This window comes from Triticum aestivum, chromosome 5D (genome assembly GCF_018294505.1).
Source record: "Triticum aestivum cultivar Chinese Spring chromosome 5D, IWGSC CS RefSeq v2.1, whole genome shotgun sequence".
In the NCBI taxonomy this organism is placed as follows: Eukaryota; Viridiplantae; Streptophyta; class Magnoliopsida; order Poales; family Poaceae; genus Triticum; species Triticum aestivum.
The window spans coordinates 66,915,568-66,934,054 of record NC_057808.1 but is presented as its reverse complement, the minus strand read 5'-3'; the positions used below and the strand labels follow the sequence as shown (position 1 = coordinate 66,934,054).

At 45.2% G+C, this 18,487-nt stretch overlaps 3 protein-coding genes across 5 annotated transcripts; 2 read left to right on the top strand and 1 right to left on the bottom strand.

Annotated features, from left to right (window-relative positions):
- The first annotated feature begins 1,923 nt into the window (after positions 1-1,923).
- Positions 1,924-6,428, top strand: LOC123119487 (F-box/LRR-repeat protein 17). Of its 2 annotated transcripts, none has more exons than XM_044539295.1 (11): positions 1,924-2,671; positions 3,709-3,810; positions 4,141-4,285; positions 4,367-4,551; positions 4,681-4,785; positions 4,883-4,980; positions 5,093-5,331; positions 5,430-5,496; positions 5,619-5,704; positions 5,863-5,961; positions 6,080-6,428. In XM_044539295.1, exons 1-11 carry the CDS (start codon positions 2,070-2,072, stop codon positions 6,137-6,139), a joined length of 1,788 nt encoding a protein of 595 aa, XP_044395230.1. In that variant the 5' UTR covers positions 1,924-2,069; the 3' UTR covers positions 6,140-6,428. The 2 variants fall into 2 exon arrangements, with proteins under 2 accessions (XP_044395230.1, XP_044395229.1); XM_044539294.1 differs by having other exon boundaries at positions 1,926-2,671; positions 6,077-6,428.
- Positions 6,429-6,862: 434 nt separating this feature from the next.
- On the top strand, positions 6,863-13,113 carry LOC123119484 (putative uridine kinase C227.14). Of its 2 annotated transcripts, none has more exons than XR_006458700.1 (13): positions 6,863-7,112; positions 7,518-7,645; positions 7,722-7,765; positions 9,047-9,124; positions 9,743-9,935; positions 10,008-10,038; positions 10,125-10,183; positions 10,263-10,336; positions 10,717-10,803; positions 10,969-11,030; positions 11,120-11,148; positions 12,051-12,264; positions 12,717-13,113. XR_006458700.1 is itself a non-coding variant. In XM_044539292.1 (13 exons), exons 1-12 carry the CDS (start codon positions 7,022-7,024, stop codon positions 12,135-12,137), a joined length of 963 nt encoding a protein of 320 aa, XP_044395227.1. In that variant the 5' UTR covers positions 6,864-7,021; the 3' UTR covers positions 12,138-12,176; positions 12,717-13,113. The 2 variants fall into 2 exon arrangements, 1 of the variants encoding a protein (XP_044395227.1); XM_044539292.1 differs by having other exon boundaries at positions 6,864-7,112; positions 12,051-12,176.
- A 1,228-nt stretch (positions 13,114-14,341) lies between these two features.
- On the bottom strand, positions 14,342-18,070 carry LOC123119485 (auxin-responsive protein IAA30). The gene is made up of 5 exons (XM_044539293.1): positions 17,521-18,070; positions 16,153-16,355; positions 15,145-15,277; positions 14,950-15,011; positions 14,342-14,814 (listed from the first exon to the last, which is right to left on the bottom strand). The coding sequence occupies exons 1-5, from the start codon at positions 17,841-17,843 to the stop codon at positions 14,777-14,779; spliced, it is 759 nt and encodes a 252-aa protein (XP_044395228.1). The 5' UTR covers positions 17,844-18,070; the 3' UTR covers positions 14,342-14,776.
- Between the last annotated feature and the right edge of the window lie 417 nt (positions 18,071-18,487).

Here is an 18,487-nt window from a genome sequence, read left to right as displayed (position 1 = left end):
ACCACTAAGGATATATACCATCAGCTAGGTAGTACCCCTTGTTGTACTGGTGGCCGTTGATCTCAAAGTTGACAGGTGGGGAGTGGCCTTCTGCAAGCCTTGCGAAGACTAGAGAACGCTGCAGCACGTTGATATCATTGTGAGAACCTGCCATGCCGAAGAAAGAATGCCATATCTAAAGATCCTGCGAAACCACCGCTTCTAATATGACAGTGCACGCTTTAACATGCCCATTGTACTGGCCCTGCCAAGCAAATGGAAAGTTCTTCCACTCCCAGTGCATACATTCTATGATGCCAAGCATGCCTAGAAAGCCTCTAGCTACGTTGGTCGCCAACAATCTCTCTGTATCAGCGGCATTTGGCTGCCTCAAGTACTCAGGGCCAAACACTGCCACCACGGCCTTGCAGAACTTGTACAGTGACAACAGACATGTGGACTCACTCATACGCACATACTCATCCACCAGATCGTCTGGAATTCCATATACAAGCATGCGGATGGTCGCGGTGCATTTCTGGTAAGAGGAGAATCCAAGCTTGCCAAGGGCATCCGTCTTGCAATCGAAGTATGGGTCATGAGCAACCACTCCCTCTCAGATACGATTGAACACATGCCTTGCCATACGAAAACGACGACGAAATTTATCCGGCTTGACGAGCGGGGTGTTCGCAAAGTAATCAACATAGAGCAGGGCGTGGCCTCTCTCCCTGTTGCGGTTCAGGTTGGGAGCACGGCCAGGGAGTGACCCCCTGTACCAAGGAAGTTGCCATTCAATGTGGTCGTAAACGACCAGTGCAGCCACCACAAGATCTTCATCATCCGAGGACGAACCGTCCGATGAATAAATGAAGTGGTGGAAGAAAAATCCATCTCCACTGTCCATACATTTGTGGGCAAAGGGTCAAACACCTTGCGGTCGTGGTGGCAAAGAGGCCGCGATGATCACCTCGATGCAGCAGGGGTGGTTGGCGGCCGGCTACTGGCCGCTCTTGAGCACTGAACGGAAGCTACCGTGGTCCATAAACGTCGCCGGCGGTCGTTTCCCCTTTGGCACCGGCTACGACGGCGACGACCAAATCTCCTCCAAGCGACGGCCAAAACTCCTACGAAAGCGCGGGCGTGGTGGCGGCCATGTCGAGACGTGATTTGGTATGGACGGCCGGGAGATGAGCAGTGAGGAGGCGGCCGGAGAATAGTGGCGGCGCCGGCAGCGGGGTGGGCGGGGGAGAGCGGGTGGAGGCGTTGAAGCTAATGGACTGTTAGTGTCCCTGACAGGCGGGCCACGGGGGGACAAGGGCGTGCGTCGAGCCCGTCCGCGCGATGTCTGTTTGACCCCAAACTCGGCGCAAGTTTGGGCCGGGAATGAGTCGAAAACGGACGAAATCCGGATAGCTGTCCATTTGGGGCCACGCTATTCGTCCGTTTTACCCCAAACGGACGCACCCGGACAGGATGGGGTCGCGCGCTGAAGTTGGTCTAACGTGTCCAATGTTGGTTTCAGCAACAAAATTACCAAAAAAAAAACCAACGCTTGTGTGAAAACTGCGAAATCTCCCCATAAATACTCAATACTCACCACGTTTTCGTGAAATTGCGTAATCCGCACTCATAAATACGAAAGATATTCATCACCCAGTATCAGCATGGAGTCGGTCCACGAGGGAACCACCAGCCGCCCAGCTGGAAAACCCCGTCCGCACCGCACGCAGCCAAAGACCGAGCCCACGGGGCGCTCCGATCCGATCGAGTCTGACTCGGCCCGCACACACACATGCAGCTGCAGCCACCGTAGAACCCAAACCACCCAAAACCCCCAGCCCCGCGTCCGCCTCCGCGCGCGGCGCCAACCCGAAAAACCGAACCAAAAATGGAAAAAAAGGGGAAGAAAGAGCTCGCGCGCCAGAGAAATGGCGCCAACCCCGCGCCCCTCTCCCGCCCTGTCTGTCTCGCCCCACCCTCTATTTCCTCACCTCTCCACACTCCCACCATCAAACCCTACCCTGGCTACCCAATCCCATCCGGTCCCGTCCGTCCCATCCTAGCCCCAGCCCCAGATCTCCGCTCCCATGGCCAGCTCCGGCGCCTTGTCCGTCGTCCCCGCGCCTGACGCCGCCGCCGCCCCCGCGCAGCCGGCGGTCGCCAAGAAGCGGGGCAGCTACAACTGCGGCCGCTGCGGGCTCCCCAAGAAGGGCCACGTGTGCTCCATCCCCGGCCCCCCTGCCGCCGGGGCCGGGGCCGCGGCGGCCCCGGAGCACAAGCCGAGGCGCGCGCTCCACTTCGACGAGGCGGCGGCGGCGGGCGCGCTGGAGGTGACGCCGGTGGCGGTGGCGTATCCGGCGCCGCACCGCCCCCCGGAGAAGAAGGCGAGGGTGGATGTGGTGGACGTGGATGATTCGGAGCCGGAGTCGGGTGCTGTCGGGAGGCAGGGGTTGGTGGCGGTCGGCTCCGGGGTGCGGGTGCCGGGGGAGGTGGTCATTGAGGTGCTCCGGCGGCTTGCCCCGAGGGCAGTCGCGGCGTCCGCGGCCGTCAGCCGCGGGTGGCGTGACTGCGCGAGGCGGGTCTGGCGGGGGGCCGAGGAGCTCCGCCTCCGCGCTGCCGGCGTTAGCACCATCGGGACGCTGCTGCCGCGGTGCCCCGCGCTGTCCAGGCTCGTGGTCCGCATGGAAAGGTTAGGAAAATGCACAAAAACCGAACCCGATCCGGCCGATCCACGAGCAGATCTCTATAACCAACTAATCTTGGTCGAAATGGGAAGACGGACCGAACGTTCTTGCTTAATTCACCATTGCTTAGACGCACTAACGGATGAACACGCCCGATCCACGCTCAATTTGCCAATGTGTGATCCGATCTGGCGACGTGAGATCTCACACCGTTGTGGACCCTTGATCGGCGCCCGATCGGAATCTATACACAAGTAATTCTCCAGGAAGAAAGGTATCTAGACATGGTAGATATTAGAAATGGGCTTGCTGTGGCGAACCTGATCTGCTTTTCAGAAATGGACTTGCTTTGGCGAATCTGATCTGCTTTTTAGAAATGGACTTGCTGTGGCGAACCTTATCTGCTTTTTAGAAATGGACTTGTTGTGGTGAACCCGATCTGCTTCTTTGCGATTTTCTTGGGGATACATCCAGTCATGGTACCGTGAGGTCGTTATATGGATCCCTAACCGGTGCCTGACTTGATCTGTGACTGAGAGTTCGGGGTATCTTTGATGCATAATGTGTGCAGTGTGCCCAATGCTAGATCAGCAACATGCTGAATATTTCATTGTTAGTGCAAGTGGGCACAAGTCTCTTATAGATATGCTTGCCTAGCTCAGTTTTTGTGCTGCAATTTATACAAGTAAATGTATAATTCTGGTTAGTTTCGTCACAGATTTTTGTTTGGAGAAAATATTTCCTGATCCAGTGACCTCAGGGGATTTTATAAGTTAATTATGCAAAGTACAATAGGCAGATCTGTTTTTTCTTTTCTCTGAACCTTACATTTAGTTAGAAACTTTGATTAGTTTTGTCATACTGAATGAAATCTAGTATGGTTCTTCTTGCAATGGGGTCATCAACTTGATCTAGTTCTATGGGACTTTAGTCATGATTAGATCACACATGTTCCAACCTATTTTTGGCCAAAAAGTTCCATTCAGTTTCTTGGCTGAGAGTTATGTTCTAATTACCATGTTCTTTTGGACATTTGATGCAGTGATGTTGATGCCACAATGCTTGCATGCCTTGCATTTTCCTGCCCAAACATGCAATCTCTGGAGATAAGCATGGCTGATAGTGCAGTCAACCGGATGACTGGGTATGTTGAACCTCATCCCTAAATCACAAGTCCTGTGATATTCTATCTTTTCATGCATTTTGTCCTCTGAAATATATGCTTTCTAATGTTGTCTTTGACATAAATGATACACACATTCACTATTGTGCACTAGCAAACTGTTCAGTATTATTGGTTGAAGGTGCTTACTGATCAGAATGTTGTTTCATGCTGCCATACGCTGCCTTGCCACGCTGTGCATTGCCTCCATTTACATGATCTGAAAAATAACTTATACAGGACAGTTTATGGATAGATTAGATGATTATAAGACTGAGTGATCTTTTAACAAACACTTGTTTTCTTAAACAGGGATGAGCTTACTAGATTTATTTCGGAGAAGAAGTCTCTCACAGTTCTTAAAGTAGATTGCTGTAGTGGTCTTGGTTTTCTTAATATAAACTCTACAAGCCTTTCAACCCTTTGGCTATCAGATCTTTCCTCCCTTACAAAATCTGTAAGTTGACGCACTTTTACAATTGTTGACTTATTTTCGTATGCTGTTTTATAAATTGACCAGGGTGTTATTTTCTTACAGGTCATAAACTGTCCAAATTTGAGTGAACTCTCGCTGATTTTTTCCCAACAAGATAATGATTCTACTGACCTGATTAGTATGATGGATAGTCTGGGCCGCACCTGCTCAAATTTGAGAAAATTGCACATCTCCTCAATTCACTTGTGCAATGAAGCTGTGTTTGCTCTTGGGAGTGCTAATCTCAGGTAAATTCACATATTGCTATTGTTCATATGGATTGTTGCTCAAATTTCAGAAATTGAGCCGACTGAACTTTAATATTATTCTTGCTTATTTCTTTTCGACCATCTTATATTTTATTCTTGTTTCATCAGGGGTTTGTGCATGCTGTCCTTGCTTCTAGGTAAAAAAATAACAGATGCAGCTGTTGCATCTATTGTTCGTTCTTTTACAAGCTTGGAGTTGCTTGATTTAAGCGGGTATGTGCTGGTTTTTATGAAGCCTAATGGTTTGGAGATATTTTGTTTAAATCATGCAAAATAAAGCCTAAACCAACATGGCATGCTTAATCTCCAGATCTTGTATCACTGATAATGGGCTTGGGATGGTCAGCAAGGCATTCCCTGATACCCTAACTAGACTGCTCCTTGCGATGTGCCCAAATATCACCTCATGTAAGTTTGAACCTTAACATTGCTTGTGCTCCTTTGTTCTAGTGATTTCAGAAATATCACATTGCCCATAGCAGCAAATATCTAAAAGTTTTCATGTTCATGTGATCTGTAGATGGGGTCCAGGTGGCCACAGCGCAGTTGCCACTTCTTCAGCTCATGGACTGTGGCAAGAGCTTATGTGCCAATGTGCCGCCTGAAGCACCCCGATCATACTTTGGTGATCTCACTGGAGGGATTAGGTTTTGCTCGAAACTACAAATCACAAGGAAGCAGCAACCAACTTACCAAAAGTTGATTATAAAGCATGCTAATCTGAAGAAACTCAGTCTTTGGGGCTGTTCTGGAATAGATGTAAGTGCTCAAAATTTCATGATTACTATTTTTTTTGTATTCTTGTTTGTGTACAAAATGAAGCTATTTCTTACTACTGTTCTCTTCATGCATGACAGGCCCTATGTGTAAATTGCCCAGAGCTGAATGATCTGAACCTCAACTCCTGCATAAATCTGAATCCAGGTGTGACATCCTAATTCTTTCTTGTTCGGTCGGTACCGAACTACTCCGTAGATGCTTCTTCAGTGTCCGAACTTATAAATGGTTAGTGCACGAGTGTTTACAGCCTGTGAAACTTTCTGCAGAACGGTTGCTTCTTCAGTGTCCAAGCTTGAAAGATGTTCATGTCACTGGATGCCATGATATGTTAATCGGAGCAATCAGAAACCAGGTACTGCCAATTTTTAACCTCCCCTCTGATGAGAAAAGCCTTAGCTGCTGCAACATCAATTGCCAAGTTTCATCTTAATCTTAGGTTGAAATATAGGGAGCATTGCCATAATCTTATGTTCCCGTTTCTGAACGAGTTGCCACTCTAAATTTTGCCAGGTTCTGAACGAGTTTGCAGCAGCAGAGCCTCGCATGCCTTGCAAGCGCCTTGCGGATGGCTCGAAGCGGGTGCAAGTCCCACAATTCATGCTAGAACAGGTAATGAACTGCACCTGCAATGCTGCAACCCTCACCAATCTGCATCCACTTGTTGGTTCATCGCTTCTCTGTTGACAGTGATCACTCACATTCGTTTACTGCGAACCCTTTTCAGCAGTTTGAGGACGAGAAATGGTGCGGCGAGTCGCGGCGAAGCCAGTGCGCGGTTCACGTCTGAGCTGAAGCAAGGCAGTCACTTGCAGAGCCAGCCGAATAGCTAGCAGTCCCAACAACCTAGGGGGCACAGGAAAGGAAGATTAGTTAGGCTGTGATGTTGTAAGGCTGGCTGGGGGCACATAATCTGAGCCTACTGGTGTTGTAGAACTCTACTGTTTCTTGTTTCTCTGCAAAAATCTCATTTGTTTCTTCCCTGCTGAATTCTTCTGTTGGACAATAAGGGCATGGTGTAGTGTGGCCTAGCACCCTTGGTTCATCCTGCGAAATAATGACGACATAAATTAAATATTTATTGGTGTGTCCATATATAATTTTCAGTTTTGCTAAAGCACATCTAGATGTGCCATAAGTATTGCACATCTAAGTCATATGTCATTGATCTTACATTGAGATTCGTGTGAATATTTTCTCTCTTTTTTCTTTTTCTCTTTGTACTTGATTCACTCACTTAGATGTGCAATAACTAGAGCACATCTAGATGTGCCCTAGACACACCCTATAATTTTTGTCATGACCCTACTGATTTGTTTAATCTCTTGTTTCCAAATGGATGCTGCTGTAACTGTAAGCCTGCAAGTGTAGTCTGGTGTAGATTTCCCAGTGTGAGCTGGGGCAATTTTACAGTCGGGTCCTGGGGATGCACTTGCATTGGAGATTAGTATGAGGGGCCCAGATGGGAAGTTCCACCTGCTCTTTTTGTTTTATTTTATTTTTTCCCCGAAAGAAATTCAGTCCCTTTCTGAATCGGAACCGAGTAGAGGAATGAAAAGATTCTGATCCTTACTTAATCCTCTGGATAATCCAGTCTAACCTACTGCAGCGGTTTTGTCGCTTAATCTCACTCTAGAAGAACAGCACGCGCTCCTCGATCCAGAGAGGGGCCATGGAGTTGTCGGGTTCCGTCGCCTGCCCCACGGCGGCTCAGGCGCGGCTGCTCCGGCCGCCGGCTGATCTCCGCCAGCTCGCCTCGCCTCGTAAGTGATCTATCCCCCTTCTGTTTCTCATCTTCCCGGTTCGCAAGTAGGGTGGTTCGGCCCGACGATCTACTGCTTCGTCCCTGGCGCCGGTTTCGATCACGACGAGCTGCGGCGGGGATCGCCGGATCGGCCGGCCGGTGAGGCTTTGCTCTGCATACGGTTGATTTGTAGGCGGCCGCTGATTCGTAGACTGATTCTACAAACCATGTCTCTGATTATCCAGCAAGACTGACCGACCTGCAGTCAGACACCTGTTGATTCTATCTTATTTCCAAAAAACACGAATGTGCTACTCCGATCCATATTACTTGTCACTGGTTCAGTACAAAGTTGAGGGAGTATCTATTTTTCTTACCTGTCTTTGCTGAATAGCTCAAAGGTGCAATGTCTCTGCCTCTTCAGGATACATATCTTGTAGGAGTTTCGCCGTGAGAAGCAAAGTGACCAAGGCAATGCCTTCACTGAGTGTGAGCTTTCAGCCCGCATTTCGTCAACCAGTTACCAGGGCTACATGGAAGAAGAAACACAATGTGAGCGCCTTTCCTTCTCACGCAGTTCTATCATGTGTATTTTTTTGCGATGTTTGACTCCAACATCGTTTTCCAGATTGCATGCTATCAGAGACAAGGAGCTCCACAGATAGAAGCCAAGTAAGTTGCAACTATCATTTATGAAGGAAAACAGTCACCACATAGTCAGAATTGGCCTATTTGATCACCAAGTTGGTCTTTAGGGCATCTCTAGCACATCCCCCAAAAGTTATATTTGAGGGAAAATCTAGCAGAACATCAGTAGCATATAAGTTGTTATGTTTTCAAGTCCTAGCTTCCAAACTAGCACCAGAAATCTGGATTCAGAGGGGAAAGGCATATTCTAAAACATAAGAACGTTAGCTCATGTCACCAGTGAACTATTTTTTTTAGTGAATACGGAAAGCTTGCGTATCTTTCCATTGATAGAATAAAGAGAATGAGTACAAGGGAGGGTACAACACATGGCACGAGCGCAAGAGGGTGTGAAAATGGTGCCCGGAGTAGAGAGACATGGGATGCTCTGCCTGAACAAGGAAACAACACAGCTAAACCCCCCTAGTCTGGACTCAAGCCATGGAAGGCAAGGAGATGAGACAGAGGATACCCAAACCACGTCAAGACCTCACGAGAACCCCCGCTGCGCGGCCACGGCTCGAAACTCGACTAGATCAACGTGCCCCAACCAAGAGCACCAGGAGATCGGCAAGTGGGCTGCAGGACCCGGCCTAGCCGGAGGCGGAAGACATGGGGGAAGCACCATCGCAGTCGTACATAGCGCCCCGGAAGCCCACACCTTGAGAGGCAGCCCGAACCAATGTGACGTCCAACATCCCCAAAACCAACACCGGGGATGCCGCGAGCAAACAAGACGGTGCCTTCTAGAAGGAAAACGACGTGGCGCCTTCGCCGTCCGATCCGAAGAGCCGGACCTAGGGTTTCCCCCGGTGCTCGAAGAGGGGCACATACAGAGGCCATGGCAGCGCCTCCAAGGAGGGAACGGCACTCGCAAGCGTCGGTCGCCGCTGCCAGCATCGCCAAGCCGAGCAGGGATTTCCCCTGGCCCGAGTCTGAGCAATCCCGTAGCCGCTGGATCAGTATCTGAAGACTTGGAAATTAAACGTTGGTTGAAACCGCCACCACAAGAAGGGGAGCTAGTTTTGCTATTTTCTCCATCAGTCAGTGCACACTTTTCATGTTTAAAGAAGAGGAAAACTACCAGGATGTGTTAATATGCTGTGATTGTCTCTCGCCTTTTTTCAGCAGTAATTTAAACTGGATTATATCTAGAGTAGCTACATGGTGGTACATCTTTCCAAATTTGAGCAACAATGGTTGAGTTGCATTGCATGATTTGAGAGTTGCGATGCTGATAAAAGTTCTCTAATTTTAAACTTGAAGGTCAATGGAGGAAGTATATGATGCTTTGGCTGAGCACCTTCTTTCTGTTTCACAGAGTATCGATAATCTTGATTCAAAGTAAGCTGTTTATAGAAATGCTGTTTGGGGCATAGTGAATTATTTCCGTCGCAACAGTTTGTACCTGTATTATTTATATGCTTCTTCTGCCGTAGAACATCGATTCATGAACATTTTTATCAACAAGGATACACTCTTATCTGTTCGCTATTAGAAGCAAACAGAAACGTAATATTTTTGGTCCAACCTATTTTAGATTCAAACAGGAGCTGGTTAACTGAACACAATATTTTTGGTCCAATGCTATACAGAACTGTCTGTAGTTTCTTCCTGTTAAATACTCCACCTTACAAGCACCTAGTCAGACAAACATTTTGAGTCTGAAATACAGTGGATCTTTAAGATGTGGATATCATTGAAAACAGGGCATCAATATCTGATTGTTATTCAAGGCATAACAATGAACCTTATCAATGTAGATTGTCCTCCTCTCCTTTTATTTCTCTTTCTCATTTCCCTTTTTTGGGGCAACTGCTATATTTATAATTAAGATGGTAAACGAAGAAAATCTGATGAAATTACTGGAACAATAGTTTTTGTTAGCTCTCCTCTGATAGAAATTATTGAATCACTACTCTGCTGATCCACTTAATAATATCACTCTCAAATACTGAACAGATATATTGTTGGTCTGGCTGGCCCACCTGGTGCAGGCAAGTCTACTGTTGCCTCTGAAGTGGTTCGACGCGTCAATATGCGTTGGTCTCAGAAGCATGCAAAAGATAGTTCACCGAATTCAAATGAAGACATTGCGACAATGCTTCCCATGGATGGTTTCCACCTTTATCGATCCCAGCTTGATGCAATGGAGGTTTGTTCTCTTTTGAGAAATCCATTTTCTATTTTTCTTCTTCTAAAGTTATTGACACAATGGTGCTTTTAGGATCCAAAAGAAGCACATGCAAGAAGAGGAGGTGAGAAGGGTTCCCCGCTTGATATGTTTTTAATAAAATATTGTTTTCACAATGTACTTACATTTGCTTTGTTAAATTAAATTTAGCACCATGGACATTCAACCCATCACTTTTTCTGAAATGCCTACAGACCCTAAAGGAAGAGGTATTTACTAATTTTTCATTGTCAAATTATATGAACTCTGTAGCAGTAAATACTTCCGGGCTAACATCTTGGTTTATAGGGGTCAGTTTATGCTCCATCATTTGATCATGGTGTTGGTGATCCAGTCGAGAATGACATATTTGTAAAGCCGCAGTAAGTTATTTTGCAGAGTACATGGACATGTTTCTTAGCTGACTTGATTGAAATGTCAAACCTGCCCAAGTTATTCACAGTAAATTAATTGCTGAACTACCGACCATAGTACCTTTTGCAACTTGACTTTTGCATGTCCTTTCTGCTAAATAACATTAGAATGTCCTAAGCATATTTTATTTGAAGCACTGTCCTAACCTATGACGGTATGTGATTGTTCTGCTGTTAATCTTCATCAGAAGTCAACCTCGCTGCTTCCACTTCTGTAGTTCCGACGAGAATGGACACAACTGTCATAACTGCTCCACAATTTCACCACTTTACCGTGATACAGATGGTGCTTGACCTATGCTTTTTGCCACTTACTATGATTTTGTCAGACACAAAATAGTGATCGTCGAAGGGAATTATTTATTACTGGAAGAAGATGTTTGGAGGGATATTAGAGACATGTTCGATGAGAAATGGTGAGTATGCAGGTTTCACAACCATATTTGAGAGAAATACAATTTCATCGATCACAAATACCAAATCTATGTAGCTCTTCAGTTTCATATAACACAACACACACTTGTTTCCTCATCTCAAAAGGGATAAATCGTGTTTCTAATGCCCAAACTTCATCGTCTCAGGTTCATTGACATTGACATCGATGTCTCCATGCAAAGAGTGCTCCAGAGGCATATTGGCACAGGTTTGCCCATCCACGATTGCTTTGCTCCTTTGAGACGCACTATAATTTATGTATCTAATTCCATTTTCTGCTCTGTTACTGTTTGCCAGGGAAAGAGCCAGATGTGGCAGCATGGCGGGTAATTATCATTCTCCATTCTTGCCTCTCACACAAGAACACGCATATGCTGCTTACATACAGCCACATAAAACGCTCATTCAGTGCCTTGTGTTGACTTTATAACCTGTGCATTAGCTTAGACTTGCATATTTCATCTTTTTTTTTGATAAAGAGAGCGGCCTCTCCGATTTCCATATATCAGAAACCACAATGTCTTGTTACAAGCTACTGAGAAACACATAGAGGAAACGATGCACGCCCTGGAGCTGAGCAAACCGGGCAAGCAGATTCACCCAGCAACAGACCCAAACGCAAAAGCAAGCATAGCCCCAAACCAAAGCTACCTCACCAACTAAACCCAGTTTATCAAATCCCCCAGACTTTTTATATTACATACCAGCAACAGGAACAGCTAAGAAAAGCGAAGAGGAATAAGAGGCCATTCAAGGTCGAGTCTTCATCAGCTTCAGAGCTTCACCCAAGACGCATGCTAGATTTTTCTTCACCCCACAGTGATCCTGTGTCTGTTCCTCCACCCTAGAATAGCGTTGAAAACCTCTACAGCTTTCATCTCAACCTTTCTTACGCCCTCCCTCATTAGCTTTTGCCTTTCTGGATTTATCTGCAAAACAAGCCATGCGTGCAACATTTTCACTATTAGATTTACAGGTACACAAGGATCAGTCAACATATTTCATCTAATAAACAATTCATGCCAAAATGGTTCATTTGTGTTGCCTGTTTGTAGGATTATTTGATTATATTGTTATACCATAGGAAAACCTACATAAGTAGCTATTCCGATCGGTTAATCATATGCCATCTGTGTTGAACGAAGACATAATTTTTTTCATGCTTCTAATAGCAGATTTTCCGAACACTACAACTTCTTACCTTCTCAAAATTTGTCTCGTGAATCAGATTTCATACAATGACCGGCCGAATGCTGAGCTTATCATGGAGTCAAAAAAGGCTGCAGATCTTGTAATCAGATCGGTGGACTACTAAAGCTAGACCCCATGTTTCTGATGGCAATTTTGATTTTCGGTAATAATTGTTGCCCTATGCCGATGTTTGTACATAGAATAAGTCAGCTGGCTGTTTCCATCCGTGGTGATTTAGTGCATAGAATAAGGTATTCCCCCATCAATTTGTTCTCGAGGAATAACTCAATAAACGACATCATTTTATTTTAATATTCCTGTTTGTACAGTTCTGAATCCATAAAGCTTCAGTGATAATAAATGGTTGTAGTTTGCAAATCTGGAACTTCAGTTCATGTGTTGATGGTAGTTTGTTGATGCAGTAGGTTGTGTATAAGTTGCAACCTTAAGAGACAAGTTATTTAGTTAATCAAAAGATTATCCTCCACCATAAGGCAACTGATTCAGAACTTCAGTTCGTTTGTGTTGCCTGTTTTGTAGGATTATTTTATTATATTGTTATACCATAGGAAAACTTACACAAGTAGCTATTCAGTAGGGACATTTTCGGTTCAACGAAGTCATATTTTTTTTCATGTTTCTAATCATAGAGTTTCTGAACACTACAACTCCTTACCGTCTCAAAATTTTTCTTGTGAATCAGATTTCGTACAATGACCGGCCGAATGCTGGGCTTATCATGGAGTCAAAAAGGACTGCAGATCTTGTGATCAGATCGATGGACTACTCAAGCTAGACCCATGTTTCTGATGGCAATTTTGATTTTCCGTAATAATAGTTGCCCTATGGTGATGTTTGTACATAGAATAAGTCAGCTGGCTGTCTCCATCCGTGGTGATTTAGCACATAGAATAAGGTATGCCCCCATCAATTTGTTCTCGAGGAAGAACTCAATAAATGACACTCTTCAAGTATCTAATCATTATATCATTTTATTTTAACATTCCTATTTGTAACATTCCTGTTTGTATACAGTTCTGAATCCACAAAGCTACAGTGATAATAGTGGCTGTAGTTTGCAAATCTGGAACTTCAGTTCATATGTTGATGGTAAATTGTTGATGCAATAGGTTGTGTATAAGTTGCAACCCTAAGAGACAATCTATCCAGTTAATCAAAAGATGCTCCATGGCTTGGAGGAAACAGTAAGATAACTGCTTGTTTCCATCCATGGTGATCTGTGTACATGTATAATCTATTCCTCCACCAGTTTGTTCTTGATGCACAGTTTAGGAATAATCGAATAATTTCTGTGTATTCTAGTAATAAGAGATAGTCTTGCAGCATTTATCTAATACTCCCTCCGTCTCATAATGTAAGACATGTTTTGACACTACATTAGTGTTAAAAAACGTCTTACATTATGGGACAGAGGGAGTACCTATTATTTATTTCATCAGTTTTGTTTGTACAGTTCTGAATCCGTAAAGCTTTGGTCCAAAATGGTTGTAGTTTGCAAACATGGAAGCAGTTCATGCTGTGATAGTAAATTGTTGATGGACGCTAAACATCTTGTATGTCGCAACCTTAAGAGACAAACTATCTATTTGCTCAAAAGATGACCCATGGCCGGTAAGAAACAATAATATCCATAGTGACCACTTTTAACTGAGCAATTTCTTGGTGGAAGCAACACAAGATTGCCTTGAGAGGAGGACAATGTGCACTTGAAAAGACTCGAGGCTGGCATCATTACCAGGGGACATGATCTCCAAAGGGAAATATGTTTTGCTTAATCTAACATGCAAAGTCACCTTTAGTTGGGGGAGATACTCATGGCTAGGAAGGTACAGCTGAAAGTTCCCAGAAATCATGGCAACACCCTCCAGCACTTCATGTTTTTCTTTTGTTGGGCCTCTCTAGAAAACAGGGAAAGGACAGCTCAACTTTGTCCAACCCTGCACCCTTTATCATGACACAGGGCACAATGCACCAAACAATGGCATGTATAATAATAGTACATGATAGCAAAAGATGCAGCAAAGTGTGATGCCTCATAATAGTAGTGAGAGCTAGTGATTGGCATATGAAAATCAAGTGTGCACATGGGATGCCTCTGTCCATCTCTCCCCTCCCAGTTGGCTCCACATATAAAAAAAACATGGACAGCCATGTTGACACACACATTGATTTGTATGTCGACAATGCACCACAGAGCAAAGCATCTCTACTCTACCATTGAATCCTCCATGATTCTTCAGTGGAACACCATTATAAGTTTACAACACCAGAATAAATCATGTCAAAAGGAAGCACCATGCAAGCTCATAATACAATACAATTAACATTTAACACCTTGCAATAAATATATGTTCTGTTGACAGTCACACCATGCTGATAATTAAACAACTTTTGATGGACAAACCGCAAGAGGAAAAATAGGGTGCCTTTGCATTTTGTGCCAAGAAGAGACATAAGAAGAGAAAAAAAAAAGGAAGAACAAGCAGAGCAAAAAAGAAAAGACACAATTATGTGGCAGACAGGTACAGATACATCTCACATGTTCTTGGCTTCTTCTTTCTTATGTATATAACAAGATGAGACTTGGGACTGACTGACTGGAAAAGAGAAGATCACAAACCAAAATGACTTCACTGATCAGGAGATACAGACTTAGACTTAAGACAGAGAATATGATACAGGGATGAGCAAGCAAGGTTATAGGTATTTTGATTCTTGCATAACATTTAGTACACCCTCTCCTCAGCTCCTGTTCTTGCATTTCTCCATCGCCCTTGGTGCTGAAACAATTCAAAACAAACACAAAGCAATTCACAATCAAAACAAAAGTCGCCCCAAATCTTAACAAAACCTCTAGAAAAAAAAGCCTTTCATCCGCTGATCTGAAACTTAAGGGAGAAGGGAGATCTACTGACCAAGGCCAATAGCTTCTGATCCCTTCATTATCCGAAGGCGCTTGCATGACTCGACGAACATCCTGAAATTTTAGAAAACGGAGCGTTACATCAGGCCAGCGCTTACCAAAGATTCAGAGTAGTACTTCAGATGTTTGAAATAAAGTACACAAATGGAGCATTATGCATATGGAGAATCAAGGATGCAGCACTCACTCCCACGGGACGTCGCCGACGAGCATCCAGTCGCCGTCCTTGTCCTCGTACGTCGGAACATACTCGGATCCATTGAGCAGATCCATCAGCTTGCTTTCGTTCATGGCGTTCATCCCTGGAGTTCCACAGTTTCCTGAAGTGTGACAACACGTACACTGGGATTAATATCTAATTCCAGAACATCAAGAGTAACTCGGAAAATACATAGTGCTAGTTCAGAGCAGTCGTTATGGTCTAGTTAACAACGGGAAGTGCCGGATAAAGTCCCGTATCAAATCAACGGGCCACAAATCTACAATCACCACAACCAACAGAGAAAAACCAATAATTGTTGTTTTGGGAAACCAACCATTGGTTGCATCTTTTTTAAGATGCACGCTCCAACATGTTGGATTATTGCTTACTGGGTATCAAGTTACAACGACTCATGCTAATCATGAACCAACCAAAGATAGCTAGCTGAGTGAGCAGATGCTATGATCATGATCATGAGCTAGCTAGCTGTTGTGTACATATGGTAGAGAGACAAGGACATTATGCCACAGACAGGGAAGACACCTACCAAGGAATAGGATCGATGCAAATCATGCACACCCTGGCAAAACCACATGGTGACCACCACCATACATGCAAATGGAAGTGCAATCATATACGCAAGTCATGCATGCATGTACCATACATAGCCAGTAACTTTATAAATATGTTACGATCTTTTTTGTGTATAGAAGTTCAGGAACACTACAGCTAGATAGATAGCGATCTTGTTATAAATAAATGGGACTAGGGTTTAGGAAACACAGTTCTAGAAAATTCAGCGGTCTAATATGCACATTTTTTTGGTTTTTTTACACACACACATATATACGCTCGTGTGAAATTTCGGTGTTCCGAACAGGCCGAGTAGCGTAGAAATATATATACTATATCTTTGTGGCCTAGTTATAAATGAAAAATGTTATGGCTGATCTAGTATTATGTTAGAGATATGTAGAGAAGAAGCATGCATACCGATGGTGAAGGAGCTGAACATCTTCTCGAGGGCCTTGGAGAGGTCCTGGTAGGTCTTGTACATGTTGAGGTCCACCTTGCGCAGGTAGGGCGCGCCGTCCATGCTCACCTTGACGAACGCCGCCGCCGCCGCCGGCGACGACTTCTCCGCCAGGATGTTCTTCCGGAACGACCGGACCGGAGGCCACCCCACCACCTGCGCCCTGGGTAAAATTAACCACCCAAACGATTTGGTTAGTTTTAAACATGTTATGTTAAACTAACATACACACATGCATGAGTTTCTTTCATGATCCATGAGGTGCAAATATATATAAATTCAGATCCAGTTCCCCCTTTTCTTCGCTCTTCTATGAAATGAAAACTTTTGTGGCAACGCATGACATGCATGCAACCTTTGTCCTCTCGTTTTTGTTATCCACACATGGCACATATATGCACATACATCTCCACAGCACATTTTCAACTGTTTACTCAGATGAATAAAAACAAAAACTACTGCATGTTGGTTACTTTTTACCTACCTTTTTCTTCCTCATACTATATATATCTACTAAAGGTCTAAAGTGACACAGAATATATATAGAATGTAATAAGTTTCAGCTTGATTTGTACAAGAGGGAGGAGATCAAGACAAGGGGGGCAGATAGATCTAGAACGGCGAACCCAACAAGGTGGGGCCATGCCATATCTTGATACAGTGCATGCCATGGCCGGGAAGGAAGGGCAGTATGGGCAATATGACAATCTATTATCTTTCTCCTTTCCATTGTAGCGTGAGGACAGGATACGAGTGATATGGGGATGATGGCGACGTGGACAAAAAAGTAAACCGTGCGAGCGAGAGGGAGGGGCAGCAGTGCAGTGGAGTGCAGTGTGCGTGGCTTTCTTTTATCGTGTCGGCACTAGGCACTGTCCCCCACTGCCCCACACGTAACATGCTGCTGTCTCTCTGCTGGCTACTGCCACTGCTGCTGCAGATGGAGATGGATGGATGAATCTCTCCGTAGATCTCACACATCATCTCTCTTCTTTCTCGTCCATGATCAGTGCTCGATCTGAGATGATCACCGGCCGTGACTAACCGTGACTGAACATGCATGGAGTAGTACAGGCTAGATCGATCATGGCGAGAGAAACAGAGTGATTCATGTCGTTAACTACCCGTTAATCAAGTTGGTTTTGCTCGCAAACTAGTTAGTTAGGCTCGCGTTTTGATGGGATTTTTTTGTTTTGTTTTTGAAAGCTTGCGTTACGAAGAGCCTACATACACGAGGAAGACGAGCAGAGGTGAGCTGCATGTGTGAGCATGCAGAGCAGAGCGTAGCAGAGAGATGGGTGGGGTGGAGGAGATGGAGATGCACGTACTTGGGCGCGCGCGGCTTCTCGGCGGGGTCGGGCAGCGCGGCGGAGGTGACGACGCTGCTCTGGCTCGGCGACCTCTTCATCTTCCCCCCGCCGGCGTCCGTCGCCGTCTCCTCCTGGTTCTCTGCCGCCGCGGCGGCGACCACGGCCACGTCGGCCCGATCCTCCTCGGCCGGCGCCTCCTCGCCGGCCGGCTCCAGCTTCAGCTTCAGGTCGATGGTCTCGGCGAAGCCCCTCTTGCCGGAGGAGCTCCTCGCCTCCCCCTCGCCGCCGCCGGGCAGGCCGAGCCGGAGCTCGGTCGCGTCGAAGCCCAGGTCCGCTGCCATTGCTAGCTAGCTGGCTCAGCTCCTCGCTTCTTCTTCTTCTTCTTCTACTGCTGCTGCTGCTTGGTTTGCTTCGCTCCTTTCTGCGTTTCTTGGCGAGCTTTTGGGGTTCGGTTTGGCTGTTTTGAGAGGCTGCAATGCGAAAGGCGAGCGATGCAAATGCAGATGGAAATAGATAAAGAGAGTGAGAGAGGAGAGGAGAGAGGGGGGCAGGCAGAAATAATAATGGCAGTGAGGGTGTTGGTGTGGGCGTGTAGAATAATAGGGCCATGATAATGCATGGCCAGCCTCTTTTGCGCCTAGCCCCCCTGCTAATGTTTTTGATTTGTTCGCTACAGCTATTCATTTGTTTAGGCGCCTTAGACTCAGCTTGTTGTCGATGGAGTATTATATGCTAACTTATTTTATAGTCTGTGGTGGAGAATAGATATAAAATCTAAAAAATTAACTGATTATACAGATAATGTATAACACATAGAAAAACTAGTTAAAAACAACTAGATTACCATGATCCACAATACAATGCCGGCGCAATGCTAGTTTGCTACTCCGGCAAAATAAAATTAACTAAATTAACTGAGTATTGTGCATAATAGTCTACAATTAATTGGTTTTCTAAGACAATTCTATATTTAAACATATTATTA

Excerpts from the sequence above, each read along its gene's own strand:
- LOC123119487 (XM_044539294.1), top strand. The coding sequence starts at position 2,070 with ATGGCCAGCTCCGGCGCCTTGTCCGTCGTCCCCGCGCCTGACGCCGCC. Across the intron at positions 4,786-4,882 it reads GAGTTGCTTGATTTAAGCGG|ATCTTGTATCACTGATAATG; the intron begins GTATGTGCTGGT and ends CTTAATCTCCAG. Across the intron at positions 5,705-5,862 it reads TCGGAGCAATCAGAAACCAG|GTTCTGAACGAGTTTGCAGC; the intron begins GTACTGCCAATT and ends AAATTTTGCCAG.
- LOC123119484 (XM_044539292.1), top strand. The coding sequence starts at position 7,022 with ATGGAGTTGTCGGGTTCCGTCGCCTGCCCCACGGCGGCTCAGGCGCGG. Across the intron at positions 10,184-10,262 it reads TACAGACCCTAAAGGAAGAG|GGGTCAGTTTATGCTCCATC; the intron begins GTATTTACTAAT and ends CTTGGTTTATAG. Across the intron at positions 11,149-12,050 it reads CAGATGTGGCAGCATGGCGG|ATTTCATACAATGACCGGCC; the intron begins GTAATTATCATT and ends CTCGTGAATCAG.
- LOC123119485 (XM_044539293.1), bottom strand. The coding sequence starts at position 17,843 with ATGGCAGCGGACCTGGGCTTCGACGCGACCGAGCTCCGGCTCGGCCTG. Across the intron at positions 15,278-16,152 it reads GTTCAGCTCCTTCACCATCG|GAAACTGTGGAACTCCAGGG; the intron begins GTATGCATGCTT and ends GTCACACTTCAG. Across the intron at positions 14,815-14,949 it reads ATCAGAAGCTATTGGCCTTG|CACCAAGGGCGATGGAGAAA; the intron begins GTCAGTAGATCT and ends GAATTGTTTCAG.